The following is a 25,120-nucleotide window of genomic DNA, read 5'->3' on the forward strand; positions in this document are numbered from 1 at the left end:
ATATCTTTTTGAGAGTGCTCTCTCTCAGTAACTTGGTAATTGGCGTGTGCTATGAAAGTAGTCCTAAAGATGATAGGCATCCAAAGAGGATATAATAAAAACTTCCATATTCAAGTGTATTGATTAGTAAGAGAAGTTTGATTCCTAACAATTAAGTTTTGAGATATGGATTTGGTAATATTAGAGTTACGTTAGTAGGGTGTTGTGAATCTAGAAATACTTGTGTTGAAATTAGTGATTCCCGTAGCATGCACGTATGGTGAACCGCTATGTTAGGAAGTCGGAGCATAATTGATTTATTGATTGTCATCCTTTATGTGGCGGTCGGGATCGCGCGATGGTTAATACCTACCAACCCTTCCCCTAGGAGTATGCATTTAGCACTTTGTTTCGATTACTAATAAAACTTTCGCAATAAGTATATGAGTCCTTCATGACTAATGTGAGTCCATGGTATAGATGCACTTTCACCTTCCACCATTGCTAGCCTCTATAGTGCCGCACAACTTTCATCGGTGCACAAGCCCACCATATACCTTCCTCAAAACAGCCACCATACCTACCTATTATGGCATTTTCATAGCCATTCCGAGATATATTGCCATGCAACTCCCACCATTCCGTCTCATGACTTGTGACGTCACTTTCATATTGCCATTGGATGATCGTAAGATAGCTAGCGAGATGTTTCAACGTCATACACTAAACTAGATCGTTGCATATCCCGGCACACTGCTGGAGGCATTTCCTATAGAGTCATCATTGTTCTAAGTATTGAGTTGTGAGTAAATAAAAGTGTGATGATCATCATTATTAGAGCATTGTCCCATGTGAGGAAATAAAACAAAAGAGGCCAAAGATGCCCACCAAAAAAATGAAAAGAGGCCAAAGAGCCCAAACAAAAAAAGGAGAGAAAAAGAGAGAAGGGACAATGCTACTATCTTTTTCCACACTTGTGCTTCAAAATAGCACCATGTTCTTCATGTTAGAGAGTCTGTTGTTTTGACACTTCCATATACTAGTGGGAATTTTCATTATATAACTTGGCTTGTATATTCCAATGATGGGCTTCCTCAAAATTGCCCTAGGTCTTCGTGAGCAAGCAAGTTGGGTGCACACCCACTAGTTTTCCTTTTGAGCTTTCACACACTTATAGCTCTCGTGCATCCATTGCATGGCAATCCCTACTGATTCACATTGATATCTATTGATGGGCATCTCTATAGCCCATTAATACGCCAAGCCAATGTGACCATCTCCTCCTTCTTGCCTCACAACCTCCACCACACTCTATTCCACCTATAGTGCTATATCCATGGCTCACGCTCATGTATTGCGTGAGAGTTGAAAAGGTTTGAGAAAGTAAGAGTGCGAAAACAATTACTTGGCCAATACCGGGGTTGTGCATGATTTAAATTCGTTGTATGGGGATGATGGAGAATAGCCAAACTATATGATTTTGTAGGGATAACTTTCTTTGGCCTTGTTATTTCAAAAGTTCATGATTACTTTGCTAGTTTGCTTGAAGTATTATTGTTTTCATGTCAAAAGTAAACTATTGTTTTGAATCTTACGGATCTGAACATTCATGCCACAAGAAAGAAGTTACAAAGGACAAATATGTTAGGTAGCATTCCACATCAAAAATTCAGTCTTTATCACTTCCCTACTCGAGGACGAGTAGGAGTTAAGCTTGGGGATGCTTGATACGTCTCCAACGTATCTATAAATTTTTATGGTTCCATGCTATTATCTTGTCAACTTTGGATGTTTTGTATGCATGAATATGCTATTTTATCTTGTCAACTAGGGGGCTTGGGACTAACCTATTAACTCAGTGCCAAGTGCCAGTTTCTATTTTTTCCGTGTTTTTGGCCTTTTCAGAGGAGAATATTAAACGGAGTCCAAATGGAATAAAACCTGCGGAATGATTTTTTCCATAACAGAAGATACGCAGGAGACTTGAGAACCAAGGTAAGGGACCTCAGGGGAGGTCATAAGCCCCCTAGCCCCGGCCTGGGGGGCCTAGCAGGCTTGTGGGCCCCCCGTGGCTCCTCTGCCCTACCTCTTCCGCCTATAAATTCTCTAAAAATCCAAAACCACCAGAGAGAGCCACGAAAATACTTTTCCACCGCCGCAAGCTTCTGTCTCCGCAAGATCCCATCTGGGGAACGTTCTGGTGCCCTGCCGGAGGAGGGATTTGGACACGGAGGGCTTCCTCATCAACACCATTTCCTCTCCGATAATGCGTGAGTAGTTCACCACAGACCTTCGGGTCCATAGCTAGTAGCTAGATGGCTTCTTCTCTCTCTTGGATCTTCAATAAAAAGTTCTCCATGATCTTCATGGAGATCTATCCGATGTAACTTTCTTTTGCGGTGTGTTTGTCGAGATCCGATGAATTGTGGATTTATGATCAGATTATCCATGAATATTATTTGAGTCTCCTATGATCTCTTATATGCATGATTTCGTATCCTTGTAATTCTCTTCGAGTTGGGGTTTCGTTTGGCCAACTTGATCTATAATTCTTGCAATGGGAGAAGTGTTTGGTTTTGGGTTCATACCGTGCGGTGTCCTCACCTAGTGACAGAAGGGGTAGCGAGGCACGCATCGTGTTGTTGCCATCAAGGGTAAAAAGATGGGGTTTATATCATATTGCATGAATTTATCCCTCTACATCATGTCATCTTGCTTAAAGCGTTACTCTGTTTCTTATGAACTCAATACACTAGATGCATGCTGGATAGCGGTCGATGTGTGGAGTAATAGTAGTAGATGCAGACAGTATCAGACTACTTGTCTCGGACGTGATGCCTATATGTATGATCATTGCCTTAGATATCATCATGACTTTGCGCGATTCTATCAATTGCTCGATAGTAATTCGTTCACCCACTGTAATACTTGCTATCATGACAGAGGCCTCTAGTGAACACTATGGCCCCATGGTCTACTTCACATCATATTTTCAGATCTACACTTTTACTTTGTTGCACTTTCCACCTTCAGTTCTCACCTTGCAAATAATCGTTAAGGGATTGACAACCCCGTTATAGCGTTGGGTGCAACTTTGTTTGTTTTTGCGCTGGTACATTGGTGCCTCATCTTGATACTCCTACTGGATCGATACATTGGTTCTCAAACTGAGGGAAATACTTATCGCTACTGTGTTGCATCACCCTTTCCTCTTCAAGGGAAAAACCAACGCAAGCTCAAGAGGTAGCAGATAGCCTCTCGTCCGAGCAGAAATAGGAGAGCGTTACTATTGCAGAGGCCGGTACTGGGAACGTCCCAGTGAAGGATGCATCGGACGACAAGCCGGCGCCATCCTCCTCGCCGGTCCATGACGTCATCATCATAGGCAAGGCCTGTGCTCACTACACCTAAAAGGTGTTGGTCCAGTAGGACGTCGCGTTCCGGCACGCGCATGCCGATCAGGTGTACAACGCACACCTCCTCATGAGCACAGACGCGCGGAGGAGCAACTCGTCGCTGGCACGACCATAACGCCAGACGCGATGTGCCCGAGCTTGAGGCATTGATCAAATCCTATCACTCCTCCAGCAACATCCGCGGCGACCTCTACCGGTACCGCCAATGCGAGGCGGAGTTAGAAGCCGCCTTCAAGGAGTTCGGCGAGGCGACGAATGAGGTGTTCGGCAAGAGCAAGGACAAGGAAAAGGTTGTCATCTCTGCCATGGTTGCGCCGCGTCACCATGACCATGAAGCCGGCAGGTCCGTGTGTTCAGTCGGCAACGAGGAAGAGTAGGGCATGCAAGGTCGCTAATGCTTGTATCGCATGAAGACCAACACACCCCTCTAACCGTTGAAGCCAATCTTGGGGAACTCGTTATCGTTAGCCGATTAGCCCGAAGCAAACGGGAGAGGTGGAGCTTCATTTTTTGGGACTCATTGACAATAGGAAATGCGGAATAGTCGCCGGCAGTCATTCTAGACTAGGTTTAGGGTCCGGTCTAATTAATACATGTTTAATGTAACGAATTTGTTCCGGTTTAGATGAAAAATATCTGGTTTTATGTAAAATTATTCAAGTATGAACGAATATTGTCCAGTAAGTTTAAATATACATAAAATTTATTTACTTATGTTAAAAAAAATTCAAAATGTAACCGAACATATGTGAACGACTTTAAATGACCGGTTCCTACATCGCGTGGAGAAATGTGGTGTCCGATTTGGGCACGGGGTTGCCTTATAGCCGACGAGCGAGTTGATTCTACAAAAGTCAAAGGCCAGTGCTCTGTGCCGGCGCGTCGGCCGAAACTTTCGGTCGGCCGCGCGTGGGACGCACGATCCATCAACCGCCGCGCGTCCGCACCGTTAGATCTTTATGCAACATTTTTTTCCCGATGCAGCAAAATTTCGACGCAATGTAGCAATTTTCGTCAACGGTTGCAACAAAAAAAATTGTAGCAAAAAAAATATCTACGTGATCGTAGCAAAAAAAGAAGTTGATGGTGCGTGGTAGCAAAAGTCAAACGCCGATTATAACAAAAATCTACGTGAACGTGTATGCAATTTTTTTTAATGAACAGTTGCTGCAAAACATGATGCCCGTTGTAGAAAAAAATAAACACGGTTGTAGCAAAAATCAAACGAACTCGAGTTGCAACCAACCGTGGATGCAACTTTTTTAGTGAACAGATGTAGCAAATAAAAAAAGCTTATAGCAAATATGAACGCTGGTTGCAAAAAAATTTAGACGAAAAAAAATTACATACCTAATCAGCGCATTCCGAAAAGTCAAAGGCCAAACTGATCGATTCCCATGCATGTGATATAGGCAAACTGTCCACCCTGCATTTTCATGCAACCGACTCACCATGTGCTGCCTGCAAGCATACTCCATATGAGCAAATCAAGAATTTGGTTCGGCAACAACCCGGTCTATAAAGAGCTGGAAGCCAAAAACCATATGCGTGTGCAAGAGGCAAAAGACATCCCACTGCCATGTTTAAGAATGAATGTCGTGACCTGTCAGGCATAAGGTAGCCACACGGAACACCAACATTCTCAGTCCTTGTTCGTATCTTAATCCCAGTTATATTGGTGCTAACAATATGAAAGTTATCCTAACGTACAAGCATACATTCATACCTCGCTGGCGACAACATGCTTATCAGGAAATGACAAATTGTTTGATTCATAGCAAACCAGACAAGAAAAGGACGGTTGCAGACTTGCAGTTAACAAACGGGAGAGAAGCACTATATATAATTGAATTCCAGCAGCCTCCATGTTCCATAAGCCATAACAGCTAGATCACTGCGTGCTGATCAATTATCGCGATATTAGTTATCTGTGGATGCACGTATAAATAGCCCTACCTTACGAGCAACATCTCAGCGGTCAATCACACACTCTCGATATTGACAGGACACAAAGCCTGATAAACTTACAGTTAACAGCTTGAGAAGACAATGGCTACCGCCTGGCTTAAGCTTTCTATTGCGCTGACATGCGCATTGCTTTTGTCGTCCGCGTGCCATGGCCTGCAGGTGGGCTACTACAAGAAGACATGCCCCCGCGTGGAGGCCATAGTGAGGGACGAGGTGAAGAGGTTCGTCTACAAGAACGCCGGCATCGGCGCCGGGCTCATCCGCATGTTCTTCCACGACTGCTTCGTGCAGGGATGCGACGGCTCAGTCCTCCTCGACCCGACGCCGGCTAACCCGCAGCCGGAGAAGCTGAGCCCTCCCAACTTCCCCAGCCTCCGGGGCTTCGAGGTGATCGACGCGGCCAAGGACGCCGTCGAGAAAGCATGCCCCGGCGTCGTCTCCTGCGCGGACATCGTCGCCTTCGCCGGCCGTGACGCAGCCTACTTCCTCACCAGGATGACGATGAAGATCAACATGCCGGCGGGCCGCCTCGACGGGCGCATTTCCAACTCCACGGAAGCTCTCGACAACCTGCCGCCCCCGTTCTTCAACCTCGACCAGCTCATCGCCAGCTTCGCCGCCAAGGGCCTCACCGCGGAGGACATGGTCGTGCTCTCTGGCGCCCACAGCATTGGGGTGTCCCATTGCTCATCCTTCGTCTCCGATCGTCTCGACGTCCCCTCCGACATCAACACTGGCTTTGCCAACGTGCTGAGGAGGCAATGCCCCGCTAGCCCAAGCCCGGCCAACGATCCCACGGTGAACCAGGACGTGGTGACCCCCAACGCGCTCGACAACAAGTACTACAAGAACGTCCTGGCGCACAAGGTGCTCTTCACGTCGGATGCCGCTCTTCTTGCTACGTCGGCCACGACCCAGATGGTGCGCGACAGTGCCAACATTCCCGGGCAATGGGAGGCCAAGTTTAACAAGGCGATGGTCAAGATGGGAGCCATCGAAGTGAAGACCGGTAACCAGGGAGAGATCAGGAGGAACTGCAGGGTCGTCAACCACTGAACCAACCATCATGCATGGCGTCTCATTTCATTTGTTTGTGCACGTTAGTTTTCGCACTGGTGAGGTCACCTACCTGTGACTTCCGTTGAATTTTGCGCGTGTAATTTGTTTGTTGTCTCAACTCTTCAAAACTCTTTGGCTGGTGATTGGTATGAAAGGAATGGTGGCTTAAGCCGAGAGTGGATTTTCTATACCATACCCACACCCAAATGTTTTATTTTTGTTGACAACTCCTCTAATCCTATCTTACATTCTTAAGAAATTGATCCCAATTAATTCTCTCAACATGCATAGTATCCACCTCATCATCCCACTAAGCAATGCATTTACAATCTTTTCTTTCAATAAGCCATGCAAACAAAAATGCTAGACTTATGGACTAGTTACGGAATTATCTTACGGACAGCTTCATTAACCAATCTCTCCTCACCTTGAATTCAACTGTGGGCCCTGATTCTGATTTCCCATCCAACCAAAAACTACCACATAGGTCTGTAACTTAATTCTGTAGGATTGATCTGTAGGTGTAGCATTGTTCCCATGCAAAATAAATGTGCACCTCCACGTCCAACGTGGCTGCTGATTGGTATGATTTTTTTTTACGGATGCTGATTGGTAGGAAATTACTGGTTGTTTTATTTTTGTTGAGAGCTCCTCTAATGTTGTTTGTGGACAATCCCAAATAGTGCAAAAAATAAAATAAAATAAGAATGAAAATATTATTTCCAAATCAAAAAAACTTCAGTAAAGAATTAATACAACATAATCGAAATCGCTTTGGGTTCACACTGTATGTTTCTTCCCCTCAAAGACTATACCATGCATGAATATCCAATTCCGAGTCTGGCCTCATTTGCACCTATTGAACAATAATTTCTTTGTTGTCTCAACTCTTTAAAACTCTTTGGCTGCTGATTGGTATAAAAGGAATGGTGGCTTAAGTAGAGACAGGTATGTTATCAGCGGTGCATCAGAGACATAATCCTTTTGAAAAACCATGATAACAATTCTCAGGTTTCGGGCATAGTCAACTAAATTGCTCCCATCAACTTTCAGCTTAGCTTTCTCTACGAACGCATTGAAATTCACGGGTGTTACTGCGCGAGCCATTGGTCCACAAAATAAACTTGTAAAGATTACTTACACTACTGTTCAAGATAATGAGTTTACTTAATCATATTACTAAAAAATCCCACTTAAATTGACATCCCTCTAGACATTCGAGTGACACATGATCCAAATTCATCAGCCCGTTGTATATGAACGTAGAGTCCACCACACCCGATCATCACGTAGTGTTTCGAAACGATGAACTCTCATAATGGTGCACACTCGGTGAGAACATAATTTTACCTTGAAATTTAGTGAGGGGGCATTTTATAATGTTACCGTGGTCCTAAGCAAAACAAGGTGCATAAAAAGGATTAACATCACATGCAAATCATAAGGGACATGATATGGCAATGAACTTGTGCTTTTTGATCTGCATCTTCAAAGCACCGGCATGATATCCATCGTCACCGGCACCGCACCATGATCTCCATCATCATGCTGCCATCGAGGTTGTCGCGCCATCTATGCTTGTACTACCACTAGTAGAAAAGAGGGCTTTGGTCCACTTGATGAAATCCCATTAGTCTCGGTTCGCTCACAAACCGGGACCCATGTGGGCATAGGTCCCAGATCGTGAGGCCAGGGCGCCCGCCGGGCCTCGTGGGCCATTTGTTCCGATTCGTTTGTCACCTTCGGTTCCGGTTTTAGACACGAACCGAGACTAACGTGCTTCGCTCCTGGCCCACAACTAGTAGTCCCAGTTTGTGGCTAGAATCGGGACCGAAGGTTGTCCTTTTCTCTCGGTTCCAACCACAAACCGGGACCAACGGTTGGCCTACACATACCCCCACGAGCAGAGCAGTGCACTGCTCTATTTTTTCGGCCGGCCGTGGGAGAACTTTGTGGTGCTCTACCTCACCTCCTATGCACATGAGGTGTTCGATGAAAAGCCCGAGCCACACTTAAGCTTTCTCCTTTAGAAGCTCCTTGTTCAAGCTCCATTTTCATCAAGATTTGTGTAGTTTTTAATACACTTTGTTATATAACGCACGCAGATGAACCGTCAATGGATGTACGGTGACCGACGCACCTCCGAGTATATTAATGGCCTGCATAATTTTCTCGAAGCGGCTAAGGAAAACAAGCGGAATGGTTTTATGCATTGTCCATGTACTGTATGTGGGAATACGAAGGAATTCTCCGACTATAAAACCCTTCACTTCCACCTGCTTCAGAAGGGTTTTATGCCACACTATAATGTTTGGACCAAGCACGGAGAAAGAGGGGTTATGATGGAAGACAACGTAGAAGAAGAGGATGATGAAAACTACCCGCCCCCTGAATACGGTGATGCTGCAATGTAGGAAGCTGAAGATCAAGAGGAACGAGACGATGTGCCCGATGATGATTTTGTCGGCTCATTGTTGATGCACATAGAGAATGTGAAAGTGAAAGGGAGAAGTTGAAGTTCGATCGCATGTTAGAGGATCAAAAAAGGGTTGTATCCAAATTGCGTAGATGACAACACAAAGCTCGGTACCACACTGGAATTGCTGGAACGGAAGGCAGACAATGGTGTATCTGACAAGGCATTTAGTTCGCTACTTAAATTAATGAAGAAAAAACTTCCAAAGGATAACGAATTGCCAGGCAGTACGTACGAAGCGAAGAAGGTTTTATGCCCTCTAGGATTGGAGGTGCAGAAGATACATGCATGCCCTAATGACTGCATCCTCTACCGAAGTGTGTACAAGGATTTGAACGCATGCCCGGTATGCGGCGCATTGCGGTATAAGATCATAAGAGATGACCCTGGTGATGTTGAGCGCCAGCGCACCGGGAAGATGGTTCCTGCCAAGGTGATGTTGTATGCTCCTATAATACCACGGTTGAAACATCTGTTCAGAAAGAAAAACATGCCGACTTGATGCAATGGCACGTAGAAGACCGTAAGAAAGATGGGAAGTTGAGAGCACCCGCTGACGGGTCACAGTGGAGAAAGATCGAGAGAAAGTGGAGCGACTTTACACGTGACCCAAGGAACGTATGGTTTGGTTTAAGTGCATATGACGTTAAGCATTTTGGGGAGCAGAGAAGCAAGCATAGCACATGGCATGTGACTCTATGTATGTATAACCTTCCTCCTTGGTTGTGCACGAAGCGAAAGTTCATTATGATGCCAGTGCTCATCCAAGGCCCTAGGCAACCTGGCAATGACATTGATGTGTACCTAAGGCCATTAGTTGATGAACTTTTACAGCTATGGAATGGAAATGGTGTACATGTTGGAAATATGCCCTAGAGGCAATGACAAATAGTTATTATTATATTTCCTATTTAAAGATAATCGTTTATTATTCATGCTATAATTGTATTAAATGAAAACATAGATACATGTGTGGATACATAGACAAAACAATGTCCCTAGCAAGCCTCTAGTTGGCTGGCCAGTTGATCAAGGATAGTCAAGGTTTTCTAACTATGTGCAAAGTGTTGTTGCTTGATAACTGGATCACATCATTAGGAGAATCCTGTGATGGACTAGACCCAAACTATAAATATAGCATATTGATCGTGTCGTTTTATTGCTATTGTTTTCTGCGTGTCAAGTATTTGTTCCTATTACGATGAGATCATATAACTCACTGGCGCCGGAGGAATACCTTGTGTGCATCAAACGTCACAACTTAACTCGGTGACTATGAAGGTGTTCTACAGGTATCTCCAAAGGTGTCCGTTGAATTAGTATGGATCAAGACTGGGATTTGTCACTCTGTGTGATGGAGAGGTATCTCGGGGCCCACTCGGTAATACAATATCACACACAAGCCATGCAAGCAATGTGACTAAGTGTAAGTCACGGGATCTTGTATTACGAAACGAGTAAAGAGACATGCCCGTAACGAGATTGAAATAGGTATGCGGATACCGACGATCGAATCTCGGGCAAGTAACATACCGAAGGACAAAGGGAATGACATACAGGATTGCATGAATCCTTGATACTGAGGTTTGATATGCCTCCATCGTATCTACTTTTCCAAACTCTTTTGCCCTTGTTTTGGACTCTAATTTGCATGATTTGAATGGAACTAACCCGGACTAACGCTGATTTTAGCAGAATTGCCATGGTGTTATTTTTGTGCAGAAATGAAAGTTCTCGGAACGTCCTGAAAATTTACGGAGAATTTTTCTGGAAAATATGAAAAATACCTACGCAAAGATCCACCAGAGGGGGTGGGCCAGTGGGCCACAAGCCCTGTTGCCGCGGCCACTCCGTGGCCATGGTAACCATGCTTGTGGGGCCCTTGTGGCTCTTTCACCCAAACTCAGCTCTATAAATTCACTTTCGCCCAAAAAAAAATCAGAAGAGAAGATTTCGTCGCGTTTGCGATACGGAGGCGCCGCCACATCCTGTTCTTCATCTGGAGGACAGATCCAAAGTCCGTTTTGGGCTCTGGAGAGGGGAAATCGTCGCCATTGTCATCAACAACCTTCTTCCCTCTCCAATTCCATGAAGCTCTTCATCGTTCGTGAGTAATCTATTCGTAGGCTAGCTGGGCGGTGATGAGAAGGATGAGATCTGTCATGTAATCAAGTTAGTTTTGACGGGGATTGATCCCTAGTATCCACTATGTTCTGAGATTGATGTTGCTACTACTTTGCCATGCTTAGTGCTTGTCACTAGGGCCCGAGTGCCATGATTTCAGATCTAAAATTATTATGTTGTCACCAATATATGTGTGTTTTAGATCCGATCTTGCAAGTTGTAGTTACCTACTATGTGTTATGACCCAGCAACCCCGGAGTGACAATAACCGGAACCACTCCCGGTGATGATCATAGTTTGAGGAGTTCATGTGTTCACCAAGTGCTAACGCGTTGTTCCGGTTCTTTATTAAAAGAAGAACCTTAATATCCTGTAATATCCTTTTGGACCCCGCTGCCACGGGAGGGATGGACAATAGATGTCATGCAAGTTCTTTTCCCTAAGCACGTATGACTACACACGGAATGCATGCCTACATCACATTGACGAACGGGAGCTAGCCACATATCTCTCCGTGTTATAACTGTTGCATGATGAATATCATCCAAACAAATCATCAACCCATTGCCTACGAGTTTGTCCCACTACTGCTGTTACTTGTTTTGCTCTGCTGCTGTTACTTGTTTTGCTCTGCTGCTGTTACTAATGTTGCTGCTACCTGCTTTGCTGCTACTTGCCACTGCTGTCACTTGCTACTGCTGTCACTACTTCTGTTCCTTGCCACTGTTGTTACTTGTTACACTGCTGCTACCTGCTACAATTCTGGTTCGCTCGGCGTTGACGGGAAAAGACAATTTCCGTCAACGGGCAACTTTTGGCGCCATTGATACGACAGTAAGGAATAGTCTGCCGTCAACAGATCGTTTCTGACACCGTTGTTATCATATTACTTTGCTGCTACTACTTTGCTTGCAGATACTAATCTTTCAGGTGTGGTTGAATCTGATACATTCAGCCGCTAATACTTGAGAGTATCCTCTCACTTCCTGTCTGGCGAATCAACAAATTTGTGTCGAATACTCTACCCTCGAAAACTGCTGCGAACCCACGTGCTGGTGGGCCATCAGCAACATTCTTCTAGTTTTGTTGCCGGGGAGTGCTAGCAGCATTCTTCTGGCGCCGTTGCAGGGGAAGGTCTGTTGTCACAGAGTCAGCATTTTTCTGGCGCCATTGCCGGGGAGGTATTGCTATATTCTCTGAGTCACTTGGGATTTATATCTGCTGATCACTATGAAGAATCTGAAGGATCCGAAAACCAAAGTCTTGCCCTCAACTACGAGGGGAGGTAAGGAACTGCCATCTAGCTCTGCACTTGCTTCACCTTCAGTTATGAGTAAGTTTGCGACATCACCTCCTGCTAGAAATCTTGATATGTCGCCTGTGCTTGATGATGCTTATGATGCTACTGCTAGAGATACTATGCTTGATACTATGCCTGATGATGCTATCCTTGATACTATGCCTGATACTGCTAGAGATGCTATGCCTGATATTGCTAGAGATGCTATGCCTCGTATTGCTAGAGATGCTATGCCTGATACTGCTTTGCCTGATGATGCTAGAGATGCTATTTTGCCTGATGATGCTATGCTTGATACTGCTAGAGATACTACTTTGCCTGATATACCACTAGGGGTATTCCTTGATGCTCATATTGCTAGAGTTACTGCCAATGCTCGTGATGCTTCTGAAACTGCCGATACTATTGACATAGAACCTGCTTTTGCTCCTGCTAGATCTAGCTCTCCTAGATATGAATTGCCTGATATACCTGAGGGTTACGTTATGGAGGGAGAGATAGCTGAGGATTTTCTTGCATGTAAGGATGCATATGACGCTGAGAAATTACTTCTCAAGTGGAAGGAAAAATATGTGAAAGCTAGGATGAAATACGACCCGAAGTTTGCCACTTCACCTATCTTTATCACCGATAAGGATTATGAATTCTCTGTCGACCCTGAGATAATCTCTCTAGTCGAGTCTGATCCTTTCCACGTTTATGAGTCTGAGACGGTCGTAGCCCATCTTACCAAACTACATGATATAGCAACCCTTTTCACTAGTGAGGAGAAGATCCGCCACTACTATATCCTTAAGTTGTTTCCTTTCTCTCTAAAGGATGACGCTAAAGCCTAGTTCACTTTTCTTGCTCCTGGATGTGTGAGTAGTCCCCGGGATATGGTCTATTACTTCTGTGAGAAATATTTCCCTGCCCATAAGAAGCAAGATGCCTAGCAGGAAATATACAACTTTGCTCAACTCAAAGAAGAGAGTCTCCCACAAGCTTGGGGGAGGCTCGTCCAGCTACAGAATGCTTTGACTCATCACCCTCTTAAGAAGAATGAGATACTTGATATCTTCTATAACGGACTTACCGATGCTTCTAGAGACCACCTAGATAGTTGTGCCGGTTGTGTTTTTAGGGAATGAACTGTAGAACAAGCTGAGACTCTATTGAATAACATCTTGATCAACGATAATGCTTGGACTATTCCCGAACCACCTCCTAAGCCAACTCCAAAGAAAAGAGGTATTCTATTCCTCAGTCCCGAAGATATGCAAGAAGCCAAGAAATCTATGCAAGAGAAAGGCATTAGATCTGAAGCTGTCAAAAATCTGCCACCTATCGAAGAGATCCATGGTCTCGATAACCCGATACAGGTAGTGGAAGTAAATTCTCTGCGTAGGTTTGATGAGAGTGATATTCCTTTTGATAAACCTGCTAGCCTATGCTTTGATGAATTTGACAACTTTGTTGCCAAACAACAGAGTTTTAATGATTATGTTAGCAGACATTTGGAACAAAGTACTCGTATACTTAGTCATTTAAGTGCTTGCGTAGACAGAAATGTCAATGATCTGAAGCTTCTGAGTAAACATGCCTCTATAGTTACTAATCAGGTAGAACAAGTACTTAAAGCTCAGAATGACCTGCTCAATGAATTAAATGACAAATCTGTAAGAGTGATTACTAGAGGAGGCAAAATGACTCAGGAACCTTTGTATCCTGAAGGTCATCCTAAGAGAATCGATCAAGATTCTCAAGGAATTAATGTAGATGCACCCAGTCATCCTAAGGAGAAGAAGAAGGATGATAGAAACCTGCATGATTTCACCAAATGCTATCACACCTGAAGAACCAAATGATATTTCTGCGTCTGATGCAAAAACACAATCTAGTGATGAACATGAACCTGGTGACAATGTGGACAGTGATGTTCATAATGATGCTCAACTAGCAATGATAAGGATTTGGAGATTGAACCTACGGTTAATCCTGATAACCCACAACCTAAGAGGTACGATAAGAATGACTTCACTGCTAGGAAGCATGGTAAAGAAAGAGAGCCATGGGTTCAGAGACCTATGCCCTTTCCTCCTAAGCCATCCAAGAAAAAGGATGATGAGGATTTTGAACGCTTTATTGAAATGATAATACCTGTCTTTCTGCACATGCGGTTAGTTGATATGCTCAAAATGTCTCCGTATGCCAAGTACATGAAGGATATCGTGACTAATAAACGGAAGATACCAGATCTTGAGATCTCCACCATGCTTGCCAATTACACTTTCAAGGGTGGAACTCCTAAGAAACTTGGTGATCCCGGAGTGCCCACTATACCTTGCTCCATTAAAGGAAACTACGTAAGAACTGCCTTATGTGACCTTGGAGCCGCAATTAGTGTTATGCCTCTCTGTCTCTATCATAGACTTGAACTGGATAAGTTGACACCCACTGAAATCACTCTGCAAATGGCCGACAAATCATCTGCTTTCCCTGTCGGCATTTGCGAGGATGTGCTTGTTGTGGTTGCTAACACCACTATCTTAACAGACTTTGTTATCTTGGATATTCTCGAGGACGATGCCATGGCTGTCCTCCTCGGAAGACCCTTTTTAAACACTTCAGGGGCTGTTATAGATTGCAACAAAGGCAATGTCACTTTCCACGTCAATGGGAATGAGCATACAGTGCACTTTCCGAAGAAACGATATCAAGTACATTGCATCAATGCTATCGAAAAAACTTCATCGATTCTTATTGGGGGCTTTGAATGCCCTATTCCTCGTGTCAAGATGAAGTATGAATTGCTTGTTGGGGAGATTCATATCCCCATTGAGGTGACTTAGTGGCTATTCAAAAATTTCTCCATTCTCTCTTGCGATTCGAGAAAGTTTTGTCATAAGGATTTGGTCAACCCCATTGACGGATTTCTTTCGATGACCATGAAATGGATGAATCAAAGAGTCACATACCTCGTTTTAAGCTTTCAATTTCTTTTGCTTAGAAGAAAAATGATAGGTTTAGTTTAGTTTTCCCTATTTTCTGTTTTAGCGTCCCGGAGAAAATTACGTCGAAAATAAAAGTTCTCCGATGGTCCTGAAAATCTAGTATGATTTTTTCTGGAATATTTGAAAAATACTGGGACAAAGAGCTGGCCTGGGGGCCACCCCAGTGGGCCACAAGCCCTGTCACCGCGGGGTACCTCCTGGCCGCGGGGAGCAAGCTTGTGGGGCCCACAGGGGCCCCCTCCACTCACTCCAGCTCCCATCCTCTTCTTCTTCCTCCAGAAAAAATTGTTTCGCAGCTCAAACCCGTGTTCTTGCTCATTTGGCTGTGATTTTCGATCTCCTTGCTCAAAGCATTATTCTCCGAACCATTTTGGGGAAATTACTCCTTGGTAAGTGACTCCTCCATTGATCCAATTAGTTTTTGCTCTAGTGCTTTATCCTTCGCGTATTCTTGCTACCTTCGTGAGCCTGTTCTTGAGCTTGAAATGTTGATTTTAGCTGGTCCCAAGTACTTTTAGCGCGTGATACGGTCTCTAGGCACTAGTAGGAGTAGTTCCTACAAGGTGTGGTTGGTCTTTATTCACTTTTCTCTTGAACTTCAAAAATTTCGGCAAAGAGAAATGATGTTCAGGAGGAAGTTTCATGGTGGTTCCTCAAGTAAGAAGGGTCCCCATCTTTTCGGGAGCCCGATCCTTATCAACTAAGGGACGCACCGGTACAACCATGTGAATGGCCCTCCGATGAGTTCATGATCGAAGCGGGCTTCAAGCATGAGTTTGATACACTTGTCCGCAATGCCGGGTTAGAAGAATTCCTCTCAGATAAATGTGAACAGTATGCTATGCTCACTGCCTCTTTCGTGCGTAGATTTAGATTTTCGGTTGGCCGTGACTCATCCATACTGTTTGACTTGTATGATAAATCCTATGCCATGGATTTGGAGGATTTAAATAGAATTTGCAAAATACCCGATGGGGGTAATCTTAAAGATCCTGCTAAATCTTTGGTTAGAGATTTTTTCTCTAGTATATCTGTTGGAGAAACTAGAGACATCACGCAAGCTACCATAGGAAGCATTCATTTCCCTGCCTTGCACTACTTTGCCCTCTTCATTGGTAGATGCATTAACTGTAAGGTTGAACATTGTCACATATGCGCTTCCGACCTTAGTATCCTTAAGAGCGCAGTTACAGGTGAAAAAATCTTCAACATGGGAGCTATTATAGCAAGGAGGCTGAATAAAAACGCTATTGAGGGAGATTTCTTTGGCGGCATCTATGCCACTCGCATAGCAAATTTTCTTGGAGTACCCATCCGCGCAGGAGATCCCCCGCTCCATACAGCTTTCCTTGACCGCGACACTTTTACACGCTACCAGTTCCTTGAGAGGGATGATGAATCCCTCCTATACCGATTGATATTTAACCGGCATCGTGTTTTCCATATTACCCTTCCTGCTCCTGATTTCTTTGACTTTGAGGTTAAACGGAGATACTACATAATTATAGGAGAGGCAGAGGAGTATGAGAGGGAGGCGACGGCTGCTCGTCTTCGTGAGGCAGCTATTCAGGCAGTGGCTGCAGCGCTCCTTTATAACCCCGATTATGATTTTAGATTTCGCTAGGACCATCCTTGGGAGTAGACCAAGCTAGGCCAAAAGCCTAAGCTTGGGGGAGTAGGTGTTCTCATCGACCTTACATTCATGCTTATGCTTTTACTTTGTTCGTCAGTGTTCACACTTTGCCACTGTATGATCCATGCTAGTTTATTTTCGTTTTCGTTTTGTTGTTTTGCGTCCTTTTGAGAAAACCCAAAAAGATTTTCCTTTCTTCTTTTGCTTGTTGGGAGCTTTCCCGTGTAAATAGTTTTCTTTTTCTTTGGGTCAAGGTAGAAGATATTGGTTACAATGTTTAGTGGCTCTTGCATGCATACCCGTTTAGCTTTCAAAGAGCCATATTACTTTGTCTTCTCCTTTGTGTTTGCCTGCAGATTTCAGCTTAGTCCATTGCACGAGCACGCTTATTATTGTTCACATCGTTCGATTGTGCAAGTGAAGGCAATAATGATGATATATGATGAAGTGACTGAGACTGGAAAAGCTGGTATGAACTCTATCTATTTTGTTTTTGTAAATATGACTAGCTTGTCGTCCCAGATTCAGCTTTGTTGTGAGAGAACCATGTTTGCAATGACAACTTAGAGATCATAGTTTCTGATGCCATGCTTATTTAGCTAGGAGCTTATAATGGTTTGTCTTGAATGCCAACATAGATTTTGAGATGACTATGATGTAGTATGATAGGATGGTATTCTCCTTTGAATGTTTCAAGTGGCTTGACTTGGCGCATGTTCATGCATGTAGTTGAAACAAAATCAACATAGCCTCTATGATGTTCATGTTCATGGTGATTTATATCCTGTTCATGCTTGCACTCTATGTTAGTCAAACTCATTGCATCTTGATGACCGTTGTCGCTCTCTAGTTGGTCGCTTCCGAGTCTTTTGCTATCCTTTACTTGTACTAAGCGGAATACTGCTTGTGCATCCACTTCCATAAACCCAAAAGTTTTTCCATGAGAGTCCAACATATCTACCTATTTCCGGTATTTACCTGCCGTTCCAAGTAAATTTGCATGTGCCATTCTCTAAACCTTCAAGAAATAATCTGTTTTGCATGCCCGAACTGCTCATGGGGTGACAGGGGGCTATTGGTATCTTCCATGCTAGGCGTGTTATTCTCGACATGTGTTTATTCATTGTCATTCACGAGAAAGGGGCCGGTAATTGGAATGCCCAGTTCCATGCTTAAATCGAAAACATAACTGTAAAACAAAACTCCCCCCTGATTGATGTTAGTATGGACGGCACCCGAGGATGTTAGTATGGAATAAGCCTAAGGGTGACAACGTCCCTGAAGGTGATTATGTCACCGATAGGCTGAAAGATGATCTTTGGACCACGTTGAAGGAAAATTTCACCCTACCGCCAGAGGAGGATCCGAATAAGCAGTTATAGAGACACTGGTCAAGGCGTGTGCTCTTAAGAAGATGGCAGAACTATTCAGGAGGTGGAAGAAAGAGTTGAAATCAAAGTATGTCGACCAAGGGAAGACTCCAGAATTCGTCGGCCGTTTTGAGAAGATTAGAGATCACTGTCCCGCATTTGTGGCTTACAAGTCATAGGAAAAGAGTAAGGAAATGTCAGAGAGAAACAAGAACAATGCTGCAAAGAAGTAGTATCACCATCACACGGGGTCAGGTGGCTTCCTCAAAGGCCGTCCGTTGTGGGACAAAGCTGAAAATGACCTGATTGCTAAAGGGGTCCAACCACAGACATTGAACTGGCCCGACCGTTCAAGGAATTGTTTCTTCGGAGTTGGGGGAACTTTGGACCCTAAAACAGGGGAGTGTCGTTGGACGGACGAGCAACTTGCAACACCCATCAACAAGCTTCAGCAGTGTATCACCACAGCGCAGGAAGGGTCGTTCTTTCCCGAAAGAGAGAAGGATGAGCTGACTGAGGCCCTAGGGGATGTTGAGCACCCTGGACAAACACGAGGCACACCAGGCTCCGTTCCGTGGAAGGTTGGGTTTCCCCACGTAGCCGGTTACAGAAGCCGAGCGATAAAGAGGAAAGCGGAGCTGAGCGACATGCAGAAGATTAATGCAAGACTACAAATTCTAGAGGAACTTCAGAGCCAGCGAGCTGTCGACCAACCATCTTAGCGACACGAAACTACCCTAGAATTTACCGCGCCATCTCAGCGGAGAAGCAGCATGGCTTCCACGGAGCTCGTTTAGCCTGACTTCACGGCTCCTAGCTACCCCTGGATACTATCACGGAGTCTCAACCTTGAGAGCTTTTGACGAAATGTCGGAACCTCACTTTCAAGGCTGCTATCGGCGTTGTTGCACCTCCTCAATCCACCGGAACTACTAACCGTCGTCCGGTTCCACGTGGTTATGCTCTTGTGATGGTGGATAAAGTAAAGAAGGATTTTGAGCAGCTCGAGCTTGACCACCCTACAGGTGAATATGAGAATAAGCTGGTTCATGCTTTGAGGAGTGCATGTCTATGGCCGAAGGAGTACATCAATCTTCCAAACTGGGCGCCTCCTCCTCCTCCTCCGGCGAGTGATCAGGGCACCCCTCATCCTCCTCCGGCAATTGATCAGGGCACCGCTCATCCTCCTCGGGCGAATGATCAGGTCACTCCGGCTCCTCCGAGGCATGAGGTCACTCCGCCTTCTTCTTCGGCTCCTCCTCCGGCGCGTGAGGGCACTCGGCCTGCTTCTTCGACTCCTCCTCCGGCGCGTCAGAGCAGTCCGCCTCCTTCTTCGGCTCCTCCTCCGGCGCGTCGGAGCAATCCGCCTCCTTCTTCGGCTCCTCCTCCAGCGCGTCGGAGCAGTCCTCCTCCTTCGGCTTCTCCTCCAGCGCGTTGGAGCACTCCGCCTCCTTCTTCGGCTCCTCTTCCAGCGCGTCGGAGCAGTCCGCCTCCTTCTTCGGCTCCTCCTCCAGCGCGTCGGAGCACTCCGCCTCCTTCTTCGGCTCCTCCTCTAGCGCATCGGAGCAGTCCTCCTCCTTCGGCTCCTCCTCAGGCGCGTCAGAGCAGTCCGCCTCCTCCGTAACAGAGGAAGACAGACGTCATCGCCGCTCCGCCGAAAGTTACACAAGTAAGAAAGATGTCGCCTATTCCTCCTTATCTCAACCGGAAGACAGACTCCGCCGCCGCTCTGGCGGCTAGCAGTGAAGCATTGTGAGCAAAACGAAGAAGTGGGAAAATATTTCCCCAGCTCGGCCAACAGAAGAAGCAATCGTGCCCCCCGCTCAAGGTGTCTAGCGATATCTTCGTCGCTAATGATTCGGGGTTGCTGCCCGGAACCAATCCTGGTAATTACGTGAACGGTTCAGTAATTTTTGAGATGGCTAAGGTAACAAAGGAAGAAAAATATAAATACGTGCTCGGGAAGCATCGCGTCAAACCTGGTCATCCTCCTCCAACACCGAGGATGCACGAATTGCATGAGTGGTACATGAAAATCTTCAGGGAGAAAACGTCTGTGTATACGAGTGTGAAAAAAGATCATGAATTCATTGGATCTGCAGTGCTGCTTGTTGAATTTGAGGAGTTATTTCAGTTATACAATGACTTGGCTCTCGACAAACAACTCCCGACTTCCTACTGTTTGTAAGTATTACTTCTATAGTTAAGTATCTAGCTCAGCTCGTTCATTGCATGTATCTATAATTATCCTCACTATATATATTATGCAGATTGAAGATCGTCGAATTAAAAAAAGCAGGAATCTTTGACGTTGTGTTCATTAGCCCAGAATCGGTAAATGTATTGTTGGTATGAAATGAAACCAAAGAGATCGAGATTAAGTTGCTAAATTCGTTGCTTGTAAATCAAAACAAAAGGGAAATATTCTTCCCTTACAACTTCAGGTGAGTGTTGTTGTCTTCTCTGTATACTCGGTTTCGCTTACTCGAGGTTAATTAGTAAATGTAATTGATGAGTTACATATGATTCTGCTATCCATTAAGCTTGACACGACAAAAGTAAGTGTCTTAGACTCGAGACGTAAAGATCCCGAGGATTATGCGGACATGACTCCAATGCTCAAGAAGTAAGTTCACTCAATACCGAGACCATACCGGCATGCAACTTTCGTTAGTTTCCTGATATCAAGTAATCATTTTGTTTGCCTGACATGATTTGTAAGAAGTTCACGAATAAGGTTCGCGGTACACCCAAAGAGTTGCAATTTACGCACCCCCAAAAAGTAGTACTAGCTAGTTCCACGCATCTCTAATTGATTCAAACTTTCATCAATATATCATTAACATGCTTGCTTATTTGTTTGATTGAACTCTATATATTCTCGTAAAGTGCTTGTACCAGGTAGTTGGGACTGAAAAATGTGCATACTACGTATGCGAGTTCATTCGCCTCTCGACCTTTGGGCGGGGCATCTCTGACGAATAATTTGAAGTACGTAAATAATATTCAGAATTTTATTTTATATATTAGCATCAATTGTGTTGAGTTTTATTCATATATATGCATGTATTGATCCCCTTCTTTAAATTAGATCTGGAAGAAGCAGGATGAACCCCTATCAGATGATGGCATACGAGCAATTAAAGAGGAATTGGCGGGATTCTTTCTTGACCACATCATACCTAGTGACGGAGAATACCATCTGAACTATTTGTGATTGGATCTTAGGTAGATGATGTTAGGCATTGTAAAATATGTGATATTGTAAAAGATGTTAAGTATTGTAAATTGTTTCCTTCATTTTCTTATTAGCTAGCGTCATGTTCTCTCTAAATGTATAGTAGCTAGCATCGACGAACCATGGAGAAAGAGAGGACACTTCTCTCTATTAGCTGGCTAACACAATATGAAACCACTAAATTAACCCTCCAAACCCCTGATGACCCACAAGTATAGGGGATCTATCGTAGTCCTTTCGATAAGTAAGAGTGTCGAACCTAACGAGGAGCAGAAGGATCAGACAAGTGGTTTTCACCAAGGAAATATCTGCAGAGTTGCATTTAATTCTTTCCAATAAATTCCATTTGAAGTTAGTATCTCTCTTCATAAAAGAACGGGTACAAGAAGTGTAAAGCATTGTGCAATCATCATGAGAAGCCGAGCATAGAAGTTCTGAATGATAATTTCTCTCGAGAGCTCATGGTTGGGGCATGAATATAACACTGACTTAAGCCTCCCCCAAACTTGAGCGATGCTTTCTCTGTCACGGGGCCAAAAATTATAAATATAATTCTGATCACGATGTACTAAATGCATAGGATAAATTTTTTGATGAAATTCCAATTTCAACCGATTGTAGTTCCATCCTCCAGTATCATCACATAGCCTATACCATGTCAACGCCTTATCCTTCAAAGATAAAGGAAATACCTTCTTCTTGACCTCATCCTCGGGCAAACCTGCAAGCTTAAATAAACCACACACTTCATCTACATAGATTAGATGCATGTCTGGATGTGATGTTCCATCTCCTGTAAAAGGATTAGCCAGCAGTTTCTCAAGCACACCCGAAGGAAATTCAAAGAAAATATTTTCAGTAGGTGCAGCAGGTTGAGGAGCAACTCTTTGTGCTTCCGTTCGAGGTGAACATACCACGAACAAGCCCCTCAAAAGATTAGTTTCCATAGTGATAAGTGACAATAAATTTCAGCACACTATATGAATGTTTCCTTACCAAGTTCCACTTACCAAAGGCGCTTCACTCCCCGGCAACGACGTGAGAAAAGAGTCTTGATGACCCACAAGTATAGGGGATCTATCGTAGTCCTTTCGATAAGTAAGAGTGTCGAACCCAACGAGGAGCAGAAAAATCTGACAAGTGGTTTTCAGCAAGGAAATATCTGCAAGCACTTAAATTATCGGTAACAAGTGATTGTGTGGTGAGATGATTCGTAGCAAGCAACAAGTAACAAAAGTAGCAACGGTGCAGAAAAGTGGCCCATTCCCTTTTGTAGCAAGGAAAAAGCCTGGACAAAGTCTTATAGGAGGAAAAACGCTCCAGAGGACACACGGGAATTTCTGTCATGCTAGTTTTCATCATGTTCATATGATTCGCATTCGTTACTTTGATAGTTTGATATGTGGGTGGACCGGCGCTTGGGTACTGCCCTTACTGGGACAAGCATCCCACTTATGATTAACCCCTCTCACAAGCATCCGCAACTATGAAAGAACAATTGAGACAAAGTCTAACCATAGCATTAAACTAGTGGATCCAAACCAGCCCCTTCCGAAGCAACTCATAAACTAGGGTTTAAGCTTCTGTCACTCTAGCAACCCATCATCTACTTACTACTTCCCAATGCCTTCCTCTAGGCCCAAATAATGGTGAAGTGTTATGTAGTCGACGTTCACATAACACCACTAGAGGAAAAACAACATACAACACATCAAAATATCGAAGGAATACCAAATTCACATGACTACTATTAGCATGACTTATCCCATGTCCTCAGGAACAAAAGTAACTACTCACAAAGCATAATCATATTCATGACCAGAGAGGTAATGAGTAGCATCAAGGTTCTGAACATAAACTCTTCCACCAAATAATCCAACTAGCATCAACTACAAAAGCTACTAGCAACCTTACAAGTACCAATCGGAGTCGCGAGATGGAGATTGGTTACAAGAGATGAACTAGGGTTTGAAGATGAGATGGTGCCGATGAAGATGTTGATGGTGATGAGTCCCCTCCGATGAGAGGAGTGTTGGTGATGACGATGGCGACGATTTCCCCCTCCGGGAGGGAAGTTTCCCCGACATGATCGTCCTGCCGGAGCTCTAGATTGGTTCTGCTCAAGTTCCGCCTCGTGGCGGCGGCGGATCCTCGAAAAAGCCTCCTCTTGATTTTTTTGCCGGACGAAACCCCTCATATAGCAGAAGGGGGGAGCCAGAGGGCCAGCTGCATGACCACAAGCCCCCTAGGCGTGGCCAGGGGGTGGTCACGCCTAGCAGGCTTGTGGCCACCTGCTGGCGCCCCTCGGGCACTTCTTCGGCCTAGTATTTTTTATAAATCTGGAAAAAAAATCTTCGTTGATTTTTACAACGTTTGGAGTTGCGCATAATAGGTATCTCAAACTTGCTCCAATTTCAGACCAGAATTCCAGCTGCCGGCATTCTCCCTCTTCATGTAAACCTTGCAAAATAAGAGAGAAAAGGCATAAGTATTGTACCGTGAAGTGAAATAATAGACCAAGAAGCGATAAATATCAACATAAAAGCATGATGCAAAATGGACGTATCAACCCCCCACCCCCGCGTTCAAAAAAAACAAAAACCCAGCTCCGGCCATATTCTGACGCGTGGATACCATGTTGCTCCAGGTGGTGTGACCAACGGGACTAAAGGACCTCCTGCCCGGGCTCGCCGCAGCGGCCACGTGGACACCATTTGGTCCAGTTAGTAAGCGAACCGGGACTAAAGGTTTTGGGGTTTAGTCCCGATTATTTAGTCCCGGTTCAAGAAACGGGGCTAACGGGCCTCTGGAACCGGGACAAATGGGTCATTTTCTACTAGTGTACTATTACTACTAATTTAGCGATAAAGTAAAGCATCATTTTGCGCTCAATAATAAAGACAACCCTATGGCTCTTATCGGTTGCCGTAGCATCGACATGCAAGTCGATATTAACTATTACAACATGATCATCTCATACATCAACTATATCACAACATGTCATTGGCCATATCATATCATATGCATACCCTGCAAAAACACGTTAGACGTCCTCTAATTTCTTGTTGCAAATTTTACGTGGCTACTATGGGTATCTAGCAAGAATGTTTCTTACCTACGCAAAAACCACAACGGTGATATGCAAGTTGCCATTTAACCTTCTACAAGGACCGCCTTTTGTCGAATCTGACTCAACTAAAGTAGGAGAGATAGACACCCGCCAGCCATCCTTATGCAACAAGTTGCATGGCCGTCAATGGAACCGGTCTATCGTACATGGACATTAAAGTTAGTCCGGGCCACTGCATCCAACAATACCACTGAATCAAGAACAAACTAAGGAGGGAAGCAATCTGAATATCAACGCCCACAAACTCCTTTGTGTTCTACTCGACATGTCATCTACGCATAGACCTAGCTCATGATGTCACTGTTGGTGAACGTTGCATGGGAAACAAAAAATTTCCTACGTGCAAACAAGATCTAGCCATGGTGATGACCATCTACTAGAGGAGAGATTGAATCTACATACCCTTGTAGATCGCTTAGCAGAAGCGTTCAAGA

At 44.4% G+C, this 25,120-nt stretch overlaps 1 protein-coding gene across 1 annotated transcript; it reads left to right on the forward strand.

The window, feature by feature from the left end:
• The first annotated feature begins 5,348 nt into the window (after positions 1-5,348).
• LOC123410112 (peroxidase 2-like) lies at positions 5,349-6,621 on the forward strand. Its single transcript, XM_045103000.1, has one exon. It carries the CDS (start codon positions 5,445-5,447, stop codon positions 6,417-6,419), a length of 975 nt encoding a protein of 324 aa, XP_044958935.1. The 5' UTR covers positions 5,349-5,444; the 3' UTR covers positions 6,420-6,621.
• Positions 6,622-25,120: the final 18,499 nt, after the last annotated feature.

The sequence above is a fragment of the Hordeum vulgare genome, chromosome 7H, assembly GCF_904849725.1.
Source record: "Hordeum vulgare subsp. vulgare chromosome 7H, MorexV3_pseudomolecules_assembly, whole genome shotgun sequence".
Classification (NCBI taxonomy): domain Eukaryota; kingdom Viridiplantae; phylum Streptophyta; class Magnoliopsida; order Poales; family Poaceae; genus Hordeum; species Hordeum vulgare.